This window comes from Macrobrachium rosenbergii, chromosome 39, assembly GCF_040412425.1.
Source record: "Macrobrachium rosenbergii isolate ZJJX-2024 chromosome 39, ASM4041242v1, whole genome shotgun sequence".
NCBI lineage: Eukaryota > Metazoa > Arthropoda > Malacostraca > Decapoda > Palaemonidae > Macrobrachium > Macrobrachium rosenbergii.
In genome coordinates this window covers 7,727,347-7,752,500 of record NC_089779.1, presented here as the reverse complement: position 1 = coordinate 7,752,500, position 25,154 = coordinate 7,727,347, and the positions used below count along the sequence as shown (strand labels likewise).

At 36.6% G+C, this 25,154-nt stretch overlaps 1 protein-coding gene across 2 annotated transcripts in view; it reads left to right on the top strand.

Moving 5' to 3' along the window:
- LOC136825700 (uncharacterized) overlaps positions 1-25,154 on the top strand; it is an 87,014-nt gene that overhangs the window by 19,990 nt on the left and 41,870 nt on the right. For both annotated transcript variants that reach the window (XM_067082445.1, XM_067082443.1), the window contains exon 4: positions 23,481-23,576. In XM_067082445.1, the coding sequence (XP_066938546.1) occupies positions 23,481-23,576 (96 nt within the window). The remainder of the gene's footprint in view (positions 1-23,480; positions 23,577-25,154) is intronic.

Genomic DNA, 25,154 nt, shown 5'->3' with positions numbered 1-25,154 from the left:
TTTTGTGAATGTTAGTGAATATTTAATGTGTAAGTATTCAGCAAATGTTTAGTGTGTAAGTATTCAGTGAATGTTTAGTGTGAGTTTAGTGAATGTCTTGTGAATGTTAGTGTTTAGTGAATGTTTAGTGTGTAAGTATTCAGTGAATGTTTAGGTGAGTGTTTAGGGTTTACCGTGTATGTAGTGTGTGTGTGTGTGTGTAGTGTCTAGTGAATGTTTAGTGTGGAAGTATTCAGTGACCATTTAGTGTGTAAGTATTCAGTGAATGCTTAGTGAGTGTTTAGGGTTTAGTGAATCTTTTGTGAATGTTAGTGTTTAGTGAATGTTTAGTGCGTGTTTAGTGAATGTCTTGTGAAAATTAGTGTTTAGTGAATGTTTACTGTGTAATTGTTTAGTGAGTGCTTTATGAGTGTTTAGTGAATGTTCATTGACTGTTTAGTGTTGAATGAGTGTTTAGGGATTTAATGAAGATTTAGGGTTTAGTGAGTATTTAGTGTTTAATGAGTGTTTAGGGTTTAGTGAGTGTATAGTGAGTGCTTAGTGAATGCTTAGTGTATAGTGAGTGCTTGGTGTTGAATGAATGTTTAGGATTGAGTGTTTAGTGAATGTTTACTGGGTGTTTGGGGTACAGTGAGAATTTAGTTAGTGTTTAGTGTTTTATGAGTGTTTAGTGAGCGTTTAGTGTGTAGTGAGTGCCTAGTGAGTGTTGAACATTCAGGGAGTGTTTAGTGTTATTGAGCGTGAGTGTATAATAAGTGTGAGTGCTTAGTGAGTATGAGTGCATAGTAAGTGTGAGTGTTTAGGGAGTGTGAGTGTATAGTAAGTGTGAGTGTTTAGTGAGTGTAAGAGTATTGCGAATGTTAGTGTTTAATGACTGTACATTACTGTTTAGTTAATGTTTATCGACTATATGCAAAGAAAGTAATGTAACTTACAGGAACTATTTATGCTAAACACTGCTTAGATCCAAGAGCTGATGCTTAGGCCTTGACCACAATGGTTGGAGTTCTTAGCCAACCTGTTTTTGTAAGGTAATTAATAATAATAATAATAATAATAATAATAATAATAATAATAATAATAATAATAATAATAAAATATAGTACTATGAGCTGGACTGAGACCGTTCAACTTGGGCGCCCGAGGTCACACGCTCGGCAGGGAGATCGCCACTCCAGTGATTGACGCTCTGTGAGTTGGAAATTATATATATATATATTGATATCAAGGAGGCATTCAGGAAAAGGCATACGTACATCATATCACACTTTGTCATTGCCAACGGCATTTAGCATTGTCACATTACATAATCAAAGCTAAACTCAGCCAATAAGAAGGGCGTCTCTTTAGCTCAGTTTAGCCTTGATGATATAATGTGACATTGCTAAATAATAAACTGTGATATAATGTATGCATGCCTTTTCCTAGATGGCCCCTTGATTGCAACTAAGAAGCCTACAGCTATATGAGCTTTTTACATATATATATATATATATATATATATATATATATATATATATATATATATATATATATATATATATATATATACGGGGATGACTAGAATGATCATGACAAGATCCACCTGGAACATAAAAGGAGTTTGTAAAAGAGCTCAGATGGGAAAGAGTTATTATTAATAAAATATTGGTGGAGATATAGAATTTCCTCGCGAAAACCGTTCCAATCAGATGTTAAACTAAAGGCCTTGTGGAAGAGGCCAGACAAAGAATTTATCTTGAAATTGAAGAAACAGTGGCTATAAAAATTAGAACCCAGACCGGTAAAAGTTTAGTTTAACATCTGATTGGAATGGTTTTCACGAGGAAATTCTATATCTCCAATATTTTATTAATAACTGTGTCCCATCTGAGCTCTTTTACAAACATTTGCGTAAATTTTTTAAATAATATTTTTCAACCAAATTCAGAATACCAACAGTACCTAAACTATCTTTCTATGCAAGTGTCCCGCTTATCTATGATAAACATTTTTACCAAGATTTACCACAAATAATAAACAAATATTTACCGGTTGTCGAATTGAAACTAATACCTAATAATTCAATGACGATCAAGTCTCTGTTTAAATATAAAGAAAGTCTGCACCCTTTGATGCCCTCAGGAGTCATATACCTGTTTAATTGCCCTAGATGTGACCTGGGGAAGTACGTGGGCTCCACTCGTAGGTTGTTGAAGGTGAGATTAGACTCTCATCGTGGCGTAATTTACCGAACGGGTGCTAAATTATCAAACCCCGAATTTTCATGCATAAGAGACCACGGGAAAAAATGCAGATATAATATCAATTACAAGGATTTCAAAATAATAGGCAAAGCTCCGAATGACCACCAACTGTCAATACTAGAATCTCTTTTTATTAAACAACTAGTTCCCCAATTAAATACTCAGTCCACGTCAACACCTCTATACCTCTCGTGAGTTTCCGTTGGAACCAAAACGGACCCTGAATGTCACTCAGCCTTTGCCCTCAGCGCTATTTGGTAATCATTGTTCCTTTCTGTTATGTTTCGTTTTATACTTTTATGTAAAATTTCTTTTTTCTCGTTTTTAAAATCTGAGTCTATTTTTCATTCTGTTGTCTTTGTAATGTATAGCTTTGAAAATGGAACACATGGTCCTGAAACGTCAGCATAATAAAGTACATTGAAAGGAAATACAAGGAATTCTCCTTCTCCCTTAACTCGATGCTGTTCATCAGGTTTAAAGCAACCACCTTCTACTTTGAGATATATATATATATATATATATATATATATATATATATATATATATATATATATATATATATATATATATATATACATACATACACACATACATATATACACACATACATATATACACGCCCAACTCCCAACAATAGTACGCATCTGAAAATCCAGCAAGTATTTGGGTGTTCTATCCAATTACTGGTCAGGCCTAACGTTGCTTAATTTTGCTGATCGTTATACTTTATTATTATTATTATTATTATTATTATTATTATTATTATTATTATTATTAAATCGTTTCCCCCAACTGGGCGAATTCGGAGAGAAGAAAAGACGATGATCTCTGCCACACTTATAAATGAATTGCAGAATACATCGACAACTTAAGCCGCCTAATGCACCACTAGAGAAGGCTCATCAGCAGCGTATCCAATGCTTCTGTGCCTTTCCGCTCCATTCTTTCCACATGGATGAGCCATTTCAACACAACTTGATCCGACCCTTCGTCTACGCTAACCCTTTTACCACTCTTAAGTGCCGTCACATTTCTAGCCCTTTTACTTCTTTTGCTTCATATGCTGCGTAAATAAGCCATCTCTATAGCTTCCACCTTTTTTTCTTAAATACGCATTCAGCGTCCAGACCTTTCATCGTTACAGGAGAGTGGGCTCAACAAACCCTTCTTGCATTCCAAGCTTCCTTCCAATCTTTCCCACACATCCTATGACCTTCCTTGTTTCACTTATTCTGTAACTCAACTTTTTTTCCACCTTACTGTCGTTCGACACATTTGCTCCCAAATGCCTGTACGATACTACATTTAAGGTGGATAAATGATTACTAGGCTCGTACGTCTGACAGCCTGGCCTTTCTTTTGTATATAACCTTTCATTATCTGTTCTCGACGTCTCGATTACCTCCCCGGCTATGTAGAAGGCTCGACTATGTTAATTCCACGCCTTCTTTCAGCAAGGCTATCTTCTCATCGAACCGTCACTTACAACTTTACCAGTTTCTTTGCATAACTATTTCCTCAGAGCTTTGTGGTCCAGGTGTTGCGAGGGGAGTGTACAGGGAGTGGGCCAGCTGCTAATGGTTGGGAATAACATGACCTTTTCCGTGGGGTCGAGTCGTATGTACCTGCGATGATAGATGGACCCCACCTCCGGAAATTACTCTTATATCCTTCTTTGCTCTCTCTCTCTCTCTCTCTCTCTCTCTCTCTCTCTCTCTCTCTCTCTCCAAACACTCGTGTACACAAACACGCACACTTACTGATATGTATATATCGTTCTGATGACCCTGATTGGATAGTTATTGGCCCAATTAGGTTGGTACTTGAGAATGTGTACATAATATGAACAAACAATTCCACCCACACACACGGCTACACAATATATATATATATATATATATATATATATATATATATATATATATATATATATATATATATATATATATATATATGCTTAAAAAATCACAAATATGCACGTGATTTGGTTTTCAGTTGAAACCACAGAAATGTTTAAATGAAAGGACAGATTGCCAAGTACGATTGTGTATTCAACACATTTCCGGGCTACAAAGTGAGTCAAAATGTAAGATGAGTAAGCAAAAAAGTAATTACAAAAAGTTAAGTAAAAATGCATTATTAGGCCGTTACGACCAGAAACAATGTCCATCCAAATTAGTTAAGTATATTATATATATAATATACTTAACTACTGTAAATTTAAAGAAGTCATGAAGGGGAAAATGTATTGCCCTACTGACTCGTTATTGTTTTAGTAGTTAAACAGTTTAGATGGATATTGTCTCTTTGCAATAGCCTGATAGTTTGTTTACTTTATGTTTTTGTAAGTTTTTTTTTCTCACTTATTTGATATTTTGTTTCCACCTGGTGCCCAGAAAATATGACAATTCTCAAGAGAACTTTGCGCTATTTTTCTTTTTAAACATTTTCTGTCTTTTCATCTGAATATATATATATATATATATATATATATATATATATATATATATATATATATATATATATATATATATATACATATACATATATATATATACATATATATGTATATTATGAATGTATATTATATATGGGTGTATACTTTTTCCTTCTTCACTTGTTTTCCCTGCAGTGGGTGGCTTCAGGTGTGGACATTTCAGGTTCCAGGAAGGTTTTTGGGTTGAGGAGACTCGGCCCATATATATATATATTAATTAAGGTCTACAGGCCGTGAGCGACTCTGCTAAGGGGCAGCTCCACAGGGGTACTACGAAGTCTTACCCATAAAAGAAATGGCACAATAGTGGATGAATTAGGCTAAAAATAGAAGAGGATTCATAGTCTGAATGACGTGGGCTCCTTCTTAAATTAGATTGGATAGCCCTTGGAAAATACAAGTCTTTAATCTTGACTAGGCACGTGAAATAAAAATGTTGGTGTGATGGTTGTTGTACTATATATATATATATATATATATATATATATATATATATATATATATATATATATATATATATATATATATATATATATATATATATATTGTGTAGCCGTGTGTGTGGGTGGAATTGTTTTATTCATAGTATGTACATATTCACAAGTAACAACCTAATTGGGCCAATAACTATCAATCAAGGGTCATCAGAACGATAAGGCCGTCGATGAAAAAAGAGAGAAAATAATCCTAACAGAAAGAGACAGTAAAAGGTGCATGGAGATATAACGACGAAATACGAAGAAAATAACAAACAGTTGAATGTTTGCGAAAGTAAACAACCAATTAGAAATACGTTCGAAAGTAAGTTAGAGGTATAGCCAATTAAAGCATTATTACTGCTTCCTTTCAGTAAGAAAATAAGAGCCCGTTCTGGTGCAGTGCCAGCTTAATCTAACAAAAATAACTACCAGGTTTATGATCAAGTGAGTAGTTGGTGATTTCTTCTGTGGGCAAAAGGACTCGACGACAAGCCAACAAAAGACATATGCTGATGTTCTGATAGATGAATAACAAACACTACTCTAACGGCACACTCATAAAGCAGATGCCCAAGTAGGATATCGAACGCCTACAGTCTAAAATCTGAATCAAAGTGGCTGTTGTTCAGCAAATGAAAGAAGTACCTACAGTCATTTTGCCCAGAAAGTCAAGGTTTTGGCACGATGCTTCGTTCTTGAAAGATGACCAGCTCTCTAAAAGGGGCGAAACAGAATCTGAATCTTTAGATATTTATACAAGGGGCTATAAGAGCAGCACAACAGTGAGCTCTCTAAAAAAAATAAACGAAGTGTTTTTATGTGGTTTTGAAAAAGGCCTTCGAATGAACTAAAACACCAAGCGCTGTCAAGTATCCAGCCTCATGAAGTTCAGTTGTATTCACAGTGCGAGTCGTGGAGTGGCAGCATGAAAATTCATACATACATACATACATACATACGTATATATACATATATACATATATATATATATAAATATATATATATATATATATATATATATATATATATATATATATACATATATACAGTGCTTGTGTCTGTTTGTGAATGAGCATAAGTCACTAGAATCAGTGTGGATTAAAATTTATCGCAAATTAGGCTCTTTCATCGCCACGAGATCAGTGTTTGACAACGCTTATGACTATATATAAGTTCGAGAGATATCTTTAACAAACAGCACTTGGACAAGTCACACACAAACACACACACAGTCACATCTACAAGAAAGGAAAAGACACCAAATCCATACCATATTGAACATGAAGAGAATTTCAAGATAATGTAACTTGTTTTTCACATAACTGTAAGAAAAATAAAGTCGAGGAGTCCCGACATGATAAAATATAGATCAATGTAACTTCTGTTTAAAGTGACGCTAGATAAACGAAGTAGCACATTGTTATTGTTATGGACTTGAGTATCAGTTGGTCCAGCAACCGTCCCAAGAGAGGGTTTACCATCTTTATTATTTTTGGCAATGTCGCAGTTGCTTGGGACTTTTGGGATTCCCCGGGGTTTCCCACGGCAGAGTTGAATGGCACTACCAACAGTTTCTTGTTCGCTCTTTGCAAAACACACTTCTACTTCTTGCTAGTTTGTCAGTGGTGCGTGGTTTTCTATCATGAAAGGTCGTAGTGGTTGTTTATTAGTTTTTATGTTGCCTGTTGGAATACATTATAAGTCATGTTTACTTTTAAATGGTTATAATCCAAATGATAATGAAGCGAACAGAGACATCCGTTTTATTGTTGTAAAACCCGGAAACAAAATTGTTTGTTCTTAAAATGATTGCACTCTTCTAGCTTAAACCTATTTTTGCCATAACTTTTGCTTTAACTTTTGGATATTTTTCCTTATTTAACTTAACATGGACTAACTGCCCTAATTCGTGTACAGTAAATCGCCTGTTCTAAATCATTTTCATGATGTGGCCAAAATATTGAAACTGAAACCATGGAGTTTTCAACTTAATCCAAAGCAAGCCAATCTCCCCAGCACAAAATAATTGCCCGCAATGTCCACACACAGGTCACCTTCATGGTTCATATTCTCAGTGCATCAGCTTAGCAATCCAGGATATTATTAAAATTATCGAATCTAAATTTAACTAGCACTGACTTCATCTTGATCTTAAATCAACGTACGCCTCAGTGCCGTAGGTGTTTCCAGACAAGTTTCTATAGCTGTTCTAACTGGAGTAACTTCATAGATATATAATAACATGCTTGTTGGGGGTGAGATGTGGGCTTGTGCCGAAGTATGATTTAATGAAAGTACTACCAAAGAGGCATTTCAACGAATTCCTTTATCAAGTGCTAACATTTGATTGGTGAAGTCAACAATCCTATCAGTGGCTACAGCTACAACTGAGTCCATAGATCTGACTAATGCCCAGTCTGATACAAGTTGTTGCTTCTTAATATTTCAATAAGATTTGGAATCAAATTCCTTTAATCATTCTGTAAGTGAGGTCTAGCGATGTAGTTAGAATTAATAATGCTTAAATAAACTGACGGTAAAATTTACCCAATCCTTGCAGCTGGCTTTTACCAGGAAATGTGCCTTTTAGAAACTTCGATCGTTTAGTCGTTGGACCGTACCCATGTAGTTAGCTGGAAAAGAAATCTCTCTTGGAAGTAAATAGAATAATTAGGATCGGTTACCAAGCTGGTCCTGAGACCAGGCAGCGACTCGATATTGGAAATTCCCATGGCATTCACATGCCGCTTTCATTGCATCTTGTGCAAAATAGTTATTCTTCGTTTGTTTGGAGGGCCGAGTTTTCCCAGTCAGGGAACAGGGGATATCTCGGTTTATTTTTATAACAAATATTTGCTCTTCGTTGTGATTCTGAAAGAAATTTCCAGGTATAACAAAGACTCATTTGCACCATTCCTTGTATTATATTTTGAAGTTCATATTTCTTTCTCATATGTTTTTGTTAGAGTTATTGCGTTCGATGCCAAAGTCCGATCTTTGTACCCATATTTATATTAAAGTTATGAAGACTGATTGCCGTAACAAAACACACCATAAAAATCAGTATTGTATATTCCTGATCGCTACTGAGGGTGGCAACACAATAATAAAACTTATCAGTTTATGTCATTTTTATATTAACTCTTGGGCACAGCATGGCTAAAGATTTCATAAAACATAGCTTACGATCATACCAGATTATATTTCCCATTTTACAAAAGTCTACTGGTATGAATTTTATTTACTTATTGACAAGATGCTTCTGCTGTTTCAGCACAAAATCGAAATTTGCGCACTTTTCCATGCAAGAAGGTACTTTGGAAATTACAGGACTGAAGACCTAAAAATTTTGTGAGTTGTGGTCCTTGCCAGCCCACAGCTTAACGTCACCAGGTATCTCTGGCGCTGACTTTTATCAGTGATCCTCTGTTCGTCATGTAAAATTTAATCTTTAAGAAGTAGAATTAGTTTGTAGGCATAGATGTTTAGTCTCGTGATTTTTCGTCATGTTCGTGATGCAGGCAAATATTCTGATCAAACAACGTTTATGCAAACAGATCAGCCCTTGGGACTGTTTTGTTTGTTGTTATATTAAGTTGGCCATGAGTCAACCCAGAGTTTTACAATTTCTGAGCTGTTTGTAGCTAAGTTTCTGTCATCATTAATGGGCATTACTAACCAGCTGATTATAAAGTGCTATGTATGTTGTCTCTCAAGGAAAACCTCACTTGCCAACACCTTTGTTCTTTGCCATGAGAGAGAGAGAGAGAGAGAGAGAGAGAGAGAGAGAGAGAGAGAGAGAGAGAGAGGTGGTTAATTTTACTGCATATTTCCCATTGAACCAAACTCCTGACTTTGAAGTTAACGCATTTATCATTTCCGAGAAGGCCAAGCAGTTTATTTGCTTTGCCTGGTACAGTTTCCCACGCTGATATGTGTAACAATCGAGTAACCAAGAATACAGTCATGTGACTGTTTGGCATTACGCTAGCCTGTTATTACCTACCTTGCTTTTAAAGTTTGTTTTGCTGAAGCTCACAAAATACAGCAAAATATTAATATCTTTGATGCGTATATATGTGCCGGCCTGCATAGAAGGTGCGTAGGCGGCGGCCTGTGATTAATGTAACAACGACCATACGACCAAGCTGTGTGCTTGCAAGGTCAGCTGATGCTTGGGTATGTCTTGTTGCCGGATCTTGTATTTCCCATGAATTGTCTTGTGGTTTTCTTGCTTTTTCTTACTTTTTGATGAATTGCCTTTCAATGATCTAATAACTGTGGTGCCTAATCGCCGTGACATAGATTACAAATTGAAAATTGCAGGTTTAATAATGTTCTAAAGTATGGTTAAGTGGTTAATTTCTGTAATCTGGCGTTGCAGATAGCCACAGATCCAGCGATTAAAACGACAATATTGGTCACTGCTACATTCGCGCTGTAATTGCCGAAACATGAATGAGCCTCTGTACAGAGAACTTCCTCATAGCTGCTTCATACACTTACAAAACAAGCTCATCAGCAACACGTGAACCCCTCTGAACCATTCTGCTATCATGCACGCGCTCTCATGCTTCTTGGATATCAAATCCCTCACTTTTCACCATCTCTTTCACTAATGCTTGGTATGTCATCTCCTCCCTACTAATACTTCCGAATTATACAGTGTATTTACCAGTCTATCGTCCTTCATTTTTTCCACATGACCAAACCATCTCCAAACTCTCCGAGCCATCTTTTCATCTACGGTAATTATTTACTATTTCTACGTTTCTCAGCATTTCTTACCTTTACAATTCGTCTTACACCACAAATACTACACAAATACTTCACCTCATCAGCTTCAGCCATTTTTATTTCTTTCACTTTCAACATCACCATTTCACTTCCATAGATGAGAGTTGGCTTAACAATCCCTTCCTAAGCTTTTCCCAATCTTGTAAACACATTCTGCTACTTTATTTGCATCATATATTCTCTGACGCACCTCAGTTCCCAATATTGATTACATTTCCTCCCACAAACCCTTTCCAAATAAGTCACTTCCATTTTTCCACCATTTATATTCATCGTCATTCTTCTTTGTCTCCAAGTTTCTTGGAAGAAACTCGAAATACAATAGATTTTATGACACAGGTTTCCCCGTAGTCTTCGGTCGTCAGCCTGGCCCTATACAAGAAGGAAAATTTGTACAGAGGAAAGGCTGCCTTTGTAGCTGCCTATCTGCCCCGCCCACGTAGGAATTAGACTACGCAGCAGGTAGGGCCAGTCACTCACTAATCGGTCGGACTTCAGCCGAAAGTTACGTTCGACCTTAATCATAGGAATTCTAACAGCGTTGACAGTCAGGATTAAAAGTGTACTTTACTAATCCTGACTTACAGCAACCCAAAATGAAGTCTGATCTTGAATTCGTCGTGTATGAGCAATGAAGCGAATGATTCATTGATCATTTCGTGTTTTGATTATTCATTTCTGTTCATGATTTACGGAGAGTACTAATAACGAATATTTAATTTCACAGCGTCACACGACCTTTCCTGCTTTGAAATTTTTTTTTTTTTTGTGATTGATGCAGTCATCATCGTCTTCCGGCAGAGAGAGAGAGAGAGAGAGAGAGAGAGAGAGAGAGAGAGAGAGAGAGAGAGAGAGAGAGAGAGAGAGAGAGATTCTTTTTTTACTTTTCTTATGTTCCTTTCCGTATCCTTCCATTTTACTCCAAGTCTCACCTGTCATTTGAGAACAGATCCAGAACTGTAACTCTGCTGTATCGTTAATAATAATAATAATAATAATAATAATAATAATAATAATAATAATAATAATAATAATAATAATAATAATAATAATAATTCATATTGTTACAGTTCCTCGTTGGATGGGTCGATATCGTACTGGGCTAGCACTCTGCTGGGCCCGCGTTCGACTCTCCGGCCGGCCAATGAAGAACTAGAGGAATTTGTTTCTGGTGACAGAAATTCATTTCTCGCTGTAATGTGGTTTGGATTCCACAATAAGCTGTAGGTCCCGTTGCTAGGTAACCAGCTGGTTCTTAGCTACGTAAAATAGGTCTAATCCTTCGGGCCAGCCCTAGGAGAGCTGTTGATCAGCTCAGTGGTCTGGTTAAACTAAGGTATACTTAACGTTTCCATATTGTTGTCACATTGACATGAGGAGAAAAACGTAAATGAATAAGATTGACGTCGCAGTGCAAGCTCGTAGATTATATTAGGCTGTTATGATTCCTCAGTTATATCCTGATCTGGATTGTAGTTGCTATGCGCTGTCCTTATTCGAAGTGTTCATCTTGCAGATGGGTATATGGAGAATTAATTTTTTTTAGGCGTCTCTCTTTCATCTACCCATAAGCTTTGGAACTTTTTGCTCTCTCCTGTGTTCACAGATGTCAAATACTCTTGTCTTTTAGAGTTAATTTATCAAAAGCAGAAGTGTCTGCATCGTGGGTACTAGGTATTCTCTCTAAAACTGATAAACAACCGTACATGAGTATACAAATACAATTAGCCTAAGTGTGTGTTACACATGCAGGAATTGTTTATAAGTAACAGGAACCATGGAAGTTAAAATTATATTATTTACTCCAGGTAGCGTGCACACCATGAGCAGTAATTGTCTATGGAGACCTTTACGCAGAGTGTTTCCATGCGTAGAAAGCAGTAATTGTCTTTGGAGATATTGCACAAAGCGTTTGTGTACTAAACACGTACAAAACATGCACTAACATACATGCGCGTTCACCTGTACAAATCACGCTTCTCCTATTTTCCCGGAAGTGTCATATTCCGCTTTTAAAAATATATTTTCGGTACGCCCATCTCTCTGCTTGCCCCCACGACCTGTGCTTGCCCCAACACACGTACACGGGAATTACGTCCCGCTGTCGCCTGCTTCCTTACGTGTCTCCATTAAATTACTGACGAAACACATGAGTTGCCCTGCGTTTTTCATCAGTTATATGATGAAAATGAAGCCAGCGACACTCGTTTTGTTTACGTCTTGTTATTACTAGCAATCGCATCTCTGTATTCAATTGGCTGACCCCTTTCGCGCTTGACGGATGTAATTCAATAAATTGACGTGAGCGTGAGCACCATTTTGTACATACTGGGACCGTCAGTCTGGGAAAACAAATTACAGATATTTCGGGGAACTTACGCTTCGCTTTCTCACGACAATTACCCTTTTTTTTTTGTTCGGAGCTGCTTGATTTCATGATGATACCACTTCACTTTATATATGTTTTCCTTTTTCGTCTGCTTTTCATCATCGTCATCTTCTTCTTCTTCGCTATCGACTTATTTCTGGTCTTGATATTAACTTATCTTTGCTTATCCGTGGCATGTTTTGACGCTGAGAGGAAGACGTCGTTAAGGATGGGTATTTCAGAAAAATTCTCTCTCTCTCTCTCTCTCTCTCTCTCTCTCTCTCTCTCTCTCGTGATTCCCGGGGGCGAGGAATCAATCTGCAGATAATGGACGGGTAATCTCTGCCTAGCGATTATGACAATGGCATACTTCCTGAGTTTTTTGGTACTAACGTCCTCGGGACAATTCCATGTCATCGAGAACTTTTCCCCATGTCATTGCCGAGTCATGACGATGCTGATTGTTTGAATTTTTTTATGGAGAAGCAAAACAAGTGAGAGAGAAAAATAAAGATGGTGGTAAAAACTGTTTATTACATATTTCCGTTTAAAAAAAGTAACCTTAATGAAAGGCACAAGGCTTCCTTTCCCACGCCCAGTCCTCATAAAATGCACACGAATGCAAAATGATTTTAACTGATTCTCGTGATCGTGGAATACTGCATCCAGTATTGTGTATTTTCGTTGAAAAGGTGTAAACCCTTATGCCTTCATAAAGTCTTCACGCTCACACTCAGACAGACGCACACACAAACAAACACACAAACATATACAGTACATACTCACTAATAGCTGTAAATGGTACCATTCTAGGCTGGAGTCAAGAAGAGCGGTGTAGGACTTGCAATCTCACCGGTAGACACTTAGATAGATGGTACTACTCAAAGTATTATCTCTCTCTCTCTCTCTCTCTCTCTCTCTCTCTTCTCTCTCTCTCTCTCTCTCTCTCTCTCTTTTGAAGAATAATAAATTTATAAGAAATTCTTCTCTTTAAAATTCATCTCGTTATCATCAGCGTAATGGTTATAAACACCCTCATTTCTATTTCCTTGTTTTACTTCTGAGCTTCGAATCCAGGATGTAATTATTTCTTAAAGTACTACCGCCGTTTTATTGTTATCACAACATATTACACTACTTGTGTCTGTGAGTTGGTCTCTCTGTGCCTGGAGATGTTATCGCTTACGGTATGTATGTTTAGCTCTTTACACTGTAAAAGGCACTGGAGATTCTTTGGATAATTTTCCCTTTTTGATTTCTGTCTGTGACAGTCCGTCCGTTCCTTTGGTATCTTTCTTTATCTGCTTGTCAAACTTCTTTCATTTTACCTTGAGTTAATATTTATGTTTAGAACCACGTGCCTAGTGGCCGATGCTGAATCAAGATATAGGACTCTGGTTTGGTGTATGTCGTAGTAATATTTTGCTCGTGAATCTATATATTCCTACATTTAAAAAACCTCGGAGGCACTCCCTGGTAATGTCCGGAAACGGTTATGGCCGGAGAACTCCATTCTACGGGACGTGCTTCTCATTCCTGGCTGTGTTGGGTGGGGCGGATGGAGCTCTCTAATTCAAGGCGGTGGCGCAACGTCTCGGCTCGACTCTTTCCCAGGAAATGTGTTCCTTTTTCTTTCTCTCTTTCTTTTTTGTTTATTTAGGAACCATTTGTGTATAATTTCTTCAAGAATATGGATCTCTTTGGGGTTCTGCATGCGGTTCGGTGGTGGGGGGCGGGGGTGGGGGGGGGTGGGGTTGTATTTACGTGGCATGGATATTTGCTTGTAGTTCAGGATAGCACTTATGTGTGATTCTCGTTATTTTGGAGTCGTCCAGTCGTGAGAAACGACTTCCGCCGCCTTGTGCATGACGCGTCTCCTTAATGACAGAGAACATTATGTATTTTTGTGCTGGGATGGTCGAAATAGGGAGTAATGCGACGCATGGGACATTTCTTCCTTCAAGAGGAAGAAGGTCTATCGCTCTCTTTTTTAGTCACATTCCTTACTTTTTCCTTCCTGGTCCTTCTTGCATTCTTAGGATTTGGGGTATAGAAGGGCATTAGACTACCAATTCTATTGGTATTTGCTCTGAAATAGAATTTTGAAGCTCATTTTCAAAGAATAGCATATCTAATCAGTCACGTATTTGGATACCGTAAAGAATTAATTGATTCACAAAGAGAAACACTATTGTCATATTCTAACGAAGTCTTGCATAGGCGCACACCAAATGCCTCAGTGAGTCGGACATTTGTTTGGAAGAGGGACAGTGACAGTTACTTAATGCTGATGAGGCGAATAAGCAGCGCTGTTTTGAGATGGCTTGGTTGTCTCACAGGTAGGACCAGAAAAAGTCGGTTAAAAATCTTTGTTCCACCCGAAATTGAGGAGCGACGGGTGAGATGGCATAACCTGGGCTACCAGCATGGGCATTAATGCTCGATTTCGCCAATTCTTGTCAGTAGGAAGTGGAAGAAAATTTAAGAAAATTATACCAGTATTTGAAGAAGCTCGACGAGGGATATGCAAACGGCCATAATGTAAGGCATGAGACCACGGAACAGATTATATGGACAGATGATTGATAAGCCTACCTATTTTTATTTTATCGTTTTAATTCTGAGCAGGTGCAGGTACCAGATTGCTACCCACTTAAAAACAGAAGATAAGTGACGTTTTAAGTAGGTATTCCCGCGTCCTACATCTCATAAGATGCTGACATAAAAAAGGAGAATGTCGGATTTCCCAAAGGAAATTCCGCATCGCAATCAAAACTGATCATATTAGAATAGTGTGTGGAATACTTGCTCTTGCTCTGTTAGGTTTCTGGCCTGGTTGTAACCCATTGCCGCTTGCGCAAGACCGCTGAGATTTGTTGTAGGTTTCAATGAAACTGTTTGATGAGGCACGGGCATTAGCGCTTCGTCCTAATCTCTTTTACATAAGAGGCCAGTGGTACTGCAACCTAATGCCCTTTTCTAGCCCAGGCCCGAACAAAATAGGAAGAGCAAAAGAAGGAAAGGGTGGGAATTAATCACCTGCCCAAGGAAGGATTGCTCTAAGAGCCGTAACAACAGAAGCGAAAAGAGAATTCCAAAGTTTGGCAGTTGAAGGAGAATGACAGTCAATGAACCTTGTAAGATAAAAATTCCTGCTTTTTGCAGAGGAAATGTGGGAAGAGGTGGCTTGTGGAGTATGGCGAGCGGAACTGAAGTAGAATTGTGGAGAAAGTTATTGGGCAGACCTATATGCATAAAATTATAGCAAGATTTGGCAAGGGATACCCACGGCCTGGGTTCTACACACACTGTGCCCTGCGCGTTTCACTGCGCAGAAGGCTAATTGCAACTTCCCTTCAGCTCCCAGCTTCGTTTCTTTCTGCCTTTAATTTTCTTCTGTTCGCTTTGGTCTCTTCCACTGTCTCTCGTTTTCCGTTGCTCTGGCACCTATCTCTGATTTAAGAACACACCTCCGCTCGAGCCTTATGAATCTAGGAATGAAAATAGGTGTTTTCGTTGAACATTAAGTCTTCAGAGACTTCGCAATATGATCAGTTACGCCACGGAAAGTAAACGGATGTTGAAAGACGCAAGTTTTTCTGTTTACGGTATGTATGACTATGTGAACGCATCCGTGCATGGTAGGCTGACAAGATTCATTCTTCCTGACTTGATGAAGAAGCTAAATTCAAAGCAAGAAAATAACATCGTATCAGTTTAAATGACAATAATAGTAATAATAATAATAACACTAATGATAGTAATAAAGGCCTTGATATATGGAATGTCCTCTAGTCCCGAGAAGGGCGTTTCGTTCAGGCAAGCGATGAAGATGAGATCCCGTCATTACGAGAGTTGGCCATAATTTTCGAGACCAGCAATTGCGCGCGTAAAATATACTTCGCGGCAGTGGGGCGCAAGAAGTCTTTTGCCAGGTTGTAATGACTTCAGATTTCCCTAATAGTTTTCTTTTTCATTTCGGAAGTCAAACGTTTTGTATTCCTTCGCAATAAAATCAAACCTCCTTTCAGCTAACTCCGACGAAGGAAAAGCAGTAATAGTAGCAATAATAACAGTGAAATAGTAGTCGCGGAAGTAGTATGAAATGGAGGAGAGAGAGGACGCTGCTTTATTCGGTTAAGAAAATGCTGCCTAGGAAGAGCCCCATTTTCCAGACGGATTTGTTTTCTGCTGCGCATTAGACAGTGTGAAAAGTAAAAAAATTTCAAATTCAGTTATTTGACTTGAAAATATAAAACAAATTAGAAGCACAGAGAGAGAGAGAGAGAGAGAGAGAGAGAGAGAGAGAGAGAGAGAGAGAGAGAGTGGAATGTACTTGTAAACTGTAATATATATGTATATATATATACGTATATCTACTGTATGTATATTTATATAATTTAAATATATATATAATATATATATAGATATAGATATAGATATATATAAAATATGTATAATATACTTTTTAATTATATATATATACTGTATATATATATATATATATATATATATATATATATATATATATATATATATATATATATATATATATATATATATATATATATATATATATATAAAGGAGAGAGAGAGAGAGAGAGAGAGAGAGAGAGAGAGAGAGAGAGAGAGAGAGAGAGAGAGGCACCCTCGCAGAACTCCGGGAAATACGTGAACGCTGATTAGCATAGGAATGAACCACTAAGCCCATTCATAGCCATTCCGACATGGTTCACGCTGGGCTTAACACTGGATGTTATTTCTGCGGCAGTATTTCATCTTTTTAGACATCCAGTCGAGCGCTTGTGCAAATCACATTGCTCGTGGTCAGTGGGGAATCCTTCATTTAAGGATGACTGATAATTGTGTGATGAAAGTGCAATAATACAAAATGTTTCTGCGTTTCATCATATAATTTTTTAATTTATTTATTTATTTATTTATTTATTTATTTATTTATTTATTTATTATCATTTCAGCATGACTGTTAATGGTCTATTTTATGTTTCTTTTCCTTTTGTTTATCCATGCATCTCCTATTCCTTTTTTGTTATTCGCCTCGTGATCATTATCATTCCCCTTTGCACTTTGCATTTTCAGTTTCCTGTGACAACAATGAGCAGCTGGGCAGTCAGGATTATTTAGTTTTCTTATCTAATTTTTTATTATTCATTCCACTCCGTTTTTTTATTTTCTAATCATTATATTGAGATATAATTCTCCTTTGGCAGATACAGAAATAAACGAAACATGAGCTCATCTGTTATTGATTAAAAACAGGTCGAGCGATACGTGTCACTAGTTTCTGTACGAACGCAAATAAAAGAGACATTTTCAGATTTTAAGGCTCGCCAGTAAGTACGTAAACGTACGTAAGCCATCAGTCCCCAAAAAAATAAATTAAAAAAGAAAAAATAGAGAAACCATTGACAAATATATTCATAAAATAGCGTGTATATTATTACTGAATTACATAGTGATTTAGATTTTTATAAAAATATTTATGAAAATAAGGCAAGGTGAAGCCTGGATGTGTGGGATGTAAGTGTGGACCTAAGACTAGGAAGGTTTTGATCGAAGAATGACGCATCTGCAAGTTCGTAGAAGGATGTGGCTGTTAAGTAAAGGGTTGGTATTTTAGGAAGTTTTTTGAACAGCACAAGGAAGGTAGCCACGGTATTTTATTCATCTTCAGATGCTGAATTTAACCGGTGTTTTTCTTGATTTGATTTAGGATTAATATACACGTCTAAATGTGTATATACATATATATGTATTATATTTTATATATATACTGTATGTATATATATATACACCATCAAAATGCACGAAATTGGAGTGGGTGTAAACAGCGAACTGACCCAAGTCTACAGTATCCATAGTCTTTGTGACCAGAGGATCTGAGCACAATGGAGTCGTTCTTTGTTGATGAGCTGCGAATTTCTGTTTGTTAAGGACGTGTAGAAACTTCAGATTGCAATGCTACAAAAAGAAATTTACATAATATGTGAAAATAAAACAAATAGCATTACGTATTATTTTTTTAGCACCGATCAGTTCTTTATTTGTTTTATGCAAAGCAGAACCAGGTCATCTTTTTACGCTAGCACTGCTTTCCTGTCCGCATACCCCTGAGATCACTATTCCTAGTTTAATACACCATTTGCTAAGGGCAGCTTTAAGGGGCAAGAGCTTGCATCAGACTCCTAATACGATTTACACCTTACCACACTTAGGGTAAGACCCTAAGGGCTCTTGCAGCTTAGTCTAAACCTTCCAGCCAGCCAGGAGCCCATACTGCCACAAGACCACCTTAACCTAAGGACTATGATAATCCTTCTTTGCTCATAGTCCTTATTTAGTGTCGTTCAGATGGAACAGATAGAATCATAGAGATTAAAGCTGGGGAAAAAATAATGGAATATCGTGAAGGTTACTTTTCTAGCATGTGAACCGATAGAATAACCTAAGGTGGCGATGGTAATTAAGAAATCATTTCATTAGGCTATATTTGGCCTCAAGATACCAAATACTAAAATTCTCTTTTTCTATTATTCTTTTTTTATAGGGAACAGAATAAAATTTCCATTTCTGATGTACATTTCTTTAGAGTGACAACGTTAAAGTGAATGTTACTGAGGAAATATTCCTAAAAAAAAAAGTCATAGCGTCAATGATAAAAAAACAGGCGTTAAGAACGATGAATGTATTTTGCTTCAGGTCATGCTGGAATGTCGTAAAAGATAATATCATCGCAAAAGATGACATGAATCGTAAAATAGGACGGAAAGGAGAGAAACCAATATCTTACTTTACACGGAAGGAAAGGGGTGAATTTGCCAAATTACTGTAGATATTGCGATATTAAGACGTACCGCTTAACTAGCATGAAATTTGGTGTCATAAACATTGTGGAAGTTGTCACCACAAGAACTCGGAATTTGAACTCTTAAATCTAAGTAGGAACTGGTCACTGTAGCAGTGAAGAATTTTAACGACATAGTAATATGGGAGTTGCTCGCTGTAGTACTTTGTAAGTTAGTTTTTACGGCAATTTGGAGTTTGACCTATAGCAATGAGGATGCTGGCGTCTGAAGTAGGGAGTAATTTGGAATCTAAAAGTGTCGTATATGCATGAGTCAGCATATCCAGGTACTGGAGGAAATGACATTGGGTTTGTTGAAGAGTTCAAGGTTGTACGTTCTGCAAGAACTGACTGATATCGACATCACAACAATTTTCCTGGCGTTATCAAATTCTATCAAAACAATTTTGTTGACATTGGCAAATTATAAACAAATATTTTCTTGACATTTGCAAATTATAACCAAATAATTTTCTTGATATTGGCAAATTATAACCAAATATTTTCTTGACATTCGAAAATTATAACCAAATATTTTCTTGACTTTGGCAAATTATAACCAAATATTTTCTTGACATTGGCAAATTATAAATAAATATTTTCTTGACATTGGCAGATTATAACCAAATAATTTTCTTGACATTCGCAAGTTATAACCAAATAATTTTCTTGACATTTGCAAATTATAACCAAATAATTTTCTTGATATTGGCAAATTATAACCAAATATTTTCTTGACATTCGCAAATTATAACCAAATATTTTCTTGACATTCGAAAATTATAACCAAATATTTTCTTGACTTTGTCAAATTATAACCAAATATTTTCTTGACATTGGCAAATTATAACTAAATATTTTCTTGACATTCGCAAATTATAACCAAATAATTTTCTTGACATTCGCAAATTATAACCAGATAATTTTCTTGACATTCGCAAATTATAACCAAATAATTTTCTTGACACTCGCAAGTTATATCCAAATAATTTTTTTGACATTTTATCGAATGACGCCATAAAATTTTCTTGACACTGTAAGAAAATTTTTTAACGGATTAGCATAATCTGTTGTTTTTCTTATCTTTTTTCTTGTCCTTTCTAAATGAAAGAAAGAACAGCATCTTCAGTAAACAGAGCAGTCGACGAACAACTGAATGAAATTACTACAAAAACAAATGAATAAAAACAGTGATTTTTACGTCTTACTGATTACCTCCAGAGGAGTCAGAATATATTCCATTATTTGCTTGTCTGACTGTCTGTATTTTGCCGTCTACCAGTCCGGGTCATTCTCTCTCATTAAGGTCTCTATTTTAGCATGCAGGATGAAGGGACCTTCGTCCGCTGTGCCTTTAGGGTCGGGATTTACCTTCTCGACTCTTTGATGGCATGGGTATGCGGAAGCTCTTGGGTACGCATCGTACCCATGCTCGTGTTGGCAGTGCATATAGAAATTTATTCACCATAAAATATGAGATTGTCTCTTTCTTCTTTGGCATATTTTCATGTTGCATAAGGATTTTTTTCAAACAAGAATCTATGCAGAATATGATTGCATTGCGTGTATGCATTTTTAAACGTATATATACACGTGCAGACTTACTGTAATTTAATTGCACTTTCATAGGTAAGGTGACGCGCCTTCTACGTCAGTAACTTTATATAAAATATTTTATTTGCAAAGACGCAAAACTTCAATGGAAAAAAGGCGTGTATTTCTTCTGTTCCATCAAAAACCTTAAGTTACGGAAAAACTCGAGAAAAATCTGTAGCCATTTCAGTCAAAGCTTTTCTCAGGCGAGGCAGATTCTCTTAGGCCCTGTTCACAAACAGCGGTTGCAAAGTCAGTGACAGAGCACAGAGGTGTTCACACGCAACCGCGCGGTTTTGTAAACCGCCGCGGCACCAGCGCGGTCTGAGTTTCCCCTTGCAACCGCGCGATTCGAGATGCACGTGTTTACTAGTGTTTGTCTAGGTGACTGCGCCACGTCAAAATGGAGACTAGTCGCTTTGACACCGACTTTTTCTTTGTTGAAGTTGAAAAACGACCAGTCATCTGGGACCTGAGATCAGATGATTATAAGGACAAACTAGTACAGAAAAAGTGTTGGGAGGAACTACTTGAGATTTTCTGCAATTCTGATAAAAAATAAGGAAAAAAATCGTAGGTATCTACGCTTTATTGAATTTCTAATTTTATACTCTTCACATTATATCAGTTTATCCTGCTGTTCAACTCTAACTTCATGAATGAAATATTCTGCAAATTGTTAGAATATTTCAGAGGTAGCGACATGCTTCCTCACGGTACATATCCTTCAGACAGGTTTATCAGGGGTGCTTGAAAATGCATATCTTCGTACACATAACCTTCTCGTGCCCCTACAAAATTATGCAAAATGCTATATGCTTGCATTATATTCTCAGCTTAAAGCATGTCAACGTTGATAGGTGTGTGGAATATCCGTCACACACAAACACACACACACACACACACACACACACACACACACACACACACACACATATATATATATATATAAATATATATATTTATATATATTTATATATACACATATATATGATATATACACATATATATATATATATATATATATATATACACATATATATACATATATACTGTACATATACTTTTGTATATAAATATGTATACATATATATTCATATGTATATACATATATATGATATACACATATGTATAATACACACATTTATAGATATATAAATGGTGTATATTCCACAGAATATACGCGGATAATATAATGCATAATGCATATATATTTATATATGTATATTATATATATAATATATATTAAATATATAAATGCATATGAATATGTGGGTGTTGGTATGTATTCATAATTACATATATATAAATACACTGTGTTATGCTTTTGGATGAACTATCATCCTTATTAAGTGTAAGTAAATCGTCAAATGATTTGAGGGTCATTCTGAAATAATGAAGGATTGGGGCTCATATTCTCTCGGTTTTGGATACAGTCTTTTGAAAATATCGTACGGATATTTTTTCCTCCACTTCCATATTAATACTGAATGAACCGCGCTGATAACCGCCATAATATGTGCGGTCACCACTTTCTGCAACCGCGCGGCTTCCGCCTCGTGTGAACGGAGCCTTAGAGACAAATAGTACGTCTTAGTAACATGCTTATGACTCTGCAAGGGAACTACGTAATAGGATTGGGCAGACCCACAGCCACCAACTGCCATGCCCACGAACCGAGGTTACGTCAGGGTACTCCTTGGCTACGTGCACTTGGGGACGGTAATCTCGAGCACCTTCCAGGCTTCAAGGTCAGGAATTTTAGGCATAACTCTCTCTCTCTCTCTCTCTCTCTCTCTCTCTCTCTCTCTCTCTCTCTCTCTCTCTCTCTCTCATATCAGTCCTGGCAGAAAATAAACCTTTAAATTAATAAAAGAAATTCTCTCTCTCTCTCTCACTTGAGTCCTTGCAGAAAATACTGTAGACCTTTAATTAATAAAAGAAAAATAATTCTCTCTCTCTCTCTCTCTCTCTCTCTCTCTCTCTCTCTCTCTCTCTCTCTCTCTCTCTCTCTCTCATTACCAGACTTACCCCACCATCTCATTTTAAATGCAAAGTATTTCATGGTACAATACATCGACTTCAACGAAGTACAAATATTACATCAGTAAATGATATACATGATTCCCAATTATGGTAATTACTAAAATAAATTCCCATTGTTATGGTTCCAGGTAGTAATTATATGGGTCAGTAAACAAGGTTGTTTACTTCTAAATGTTTACACCGGTTAGTGTTCCACATTTGTAAGCAATCGTTCCATCTGAACATAATTTTCTTTTTCATTTATTTTTTTGCCTATCTTTTTATGTCTGTGTCATGTGATCATTTAAGAACGATTAAAACAAAACTGTAGTGATAGGCAACAGACACTGTTATATTAATCAAGCTAACTGTTCTTTGCATCGATTTCCAAATTACATGTAATTTTCCTTGTAATTTTAAGAACTAATTGATAAGAAAGCTTCGTTATTCTAGTATACTGAGAGGCTTGTGGCATTAAAATCATGAAATATTCTGAAACTCTAAACAAAGTTAGCTTACTAGTCCATGTTCTTCCTTAGAGCTTCTCCAGTTATGACAGCCGTCGCGAGTGAAGACTTCCATTACTAGACTTTACTTCAATTTTCAGGGCACGCACTCTTGTGGTTCGCCTAAATCAGTGCTTTCGACCTCAGAACCTATATTACCTGCGGATGGACTGTCTTCCTTGGAGGAGTTTGGGAAGGTAGGACAAAGCATTCGCTGTTTATTATTTACTTTTGTAGACGGAAGGTTTCAGAATGACAGTATAACGCAGTCCGTGTGTGAGAGGTGTAGTACCATACCTTTCTTATTATTAAAGTTATGTAAGTCGGACGTCTCTAGACCATAGTTTTAGGTATCACTGTATCGTCCTTGACCCCGCCTCAACTTGCTGTTAGTATTTTAAAGGAATTTAGTTTTTAATTAAGTATTTGGCACTAGATCGATGGGGTCAACTTCGCTGACGCCCTCTGTTTAATGGGCGTGGTCGGGAGAATAACTCTTAATGAGCTTGGGTATGCAATCTACCATAATGACGTTTTGGATGCAAATTGTCCAGTTCTTGATTGGCAAATTGGTTAGAAAGGAGCTGCCACAACATGTACACCAGTTATACTTCATCTGGTCAAATCTAGGTGCCCAGAGGTGAAACAAGTTAGTATCCACTTCTGTAGTCAAACCGTGCGTTCATATTGGCGAAACTAGTAAATGGTATGAATGTATGTATGTGTCAGATTGAACGCCAGCTACTTAAGGTAAATCATTCTTTCAGAGATTAGATACCTGTAGTGGCGATTCTTAAAGTAGTAAAGGTCTTTTTCTCATAAAAGCCAACAGGGAGGTTACCATTTTTCAAAGCTTTTTTGTTTTTCGTAACTGTGAACGTTACAGAACGAAATCAGACAATTTATTATCGATTACTCATGTGTTTACTGTCATCACGATTACCAAACTGGTAATGAATTGCATGAAAGTAGTTTTTTTTATCAGCGTGATTTATATTTGGTACAGGGTGACATGAGATATTTAGTCCTTATTACTAATATTGCGGAAGTTATGAAGAAAGGACAGTATTAGACAGGAAATTTTTATTTCCACATTTCAGATATATTAGAATATTTCATATAGATACATATCTGAGGTTAACACGTAGAATCTGGGCTTGAAAGTAAACATCATGGCTTCCTGTGAACAGATGTTTATTCATGACAAGTACGAATTACTTCCGAGTTTCGTTGGAGTGGATCGTTATTATGGCATTGAAAGTTACTTGGTATATGAACGTTTGTTATAAACGTAATTCAGTTAAGGAAGACACTGATGACAAACCTTTTATTATATTATATTATATTATATTATATTATATTATATTATATATATTTATATATATATATATATATATATATATATATATATATATATATATATATATATATATATATATAAACCATAACATTCCGTCTATCGATGTAGTAAACGTACTGGGCGCGTATTATCTTTGAAAAGTAAAGATCGATAAATTCATAATTTCAGTAATAAAATTTTTAACCTTCGCGAACTGAGACCATTATGGATAGAAATGTTTTCTTTTCTGCTCTGAGGGATCAACATCCTGCGTAATTATGCAATGCGTTGCAAAGTGCAAAAATATAACCGTGCAAGGTTTTGTGTTAATGATGCCGTAAGTTCGTTGGAACGAGAGAGAGAGAGAGAGAGAGAGAGAGAGAGAGAGAGAGAGAGAGAGAGAGAGAGAGAGAGAGAGAGAGAGAGGAGAATGAAC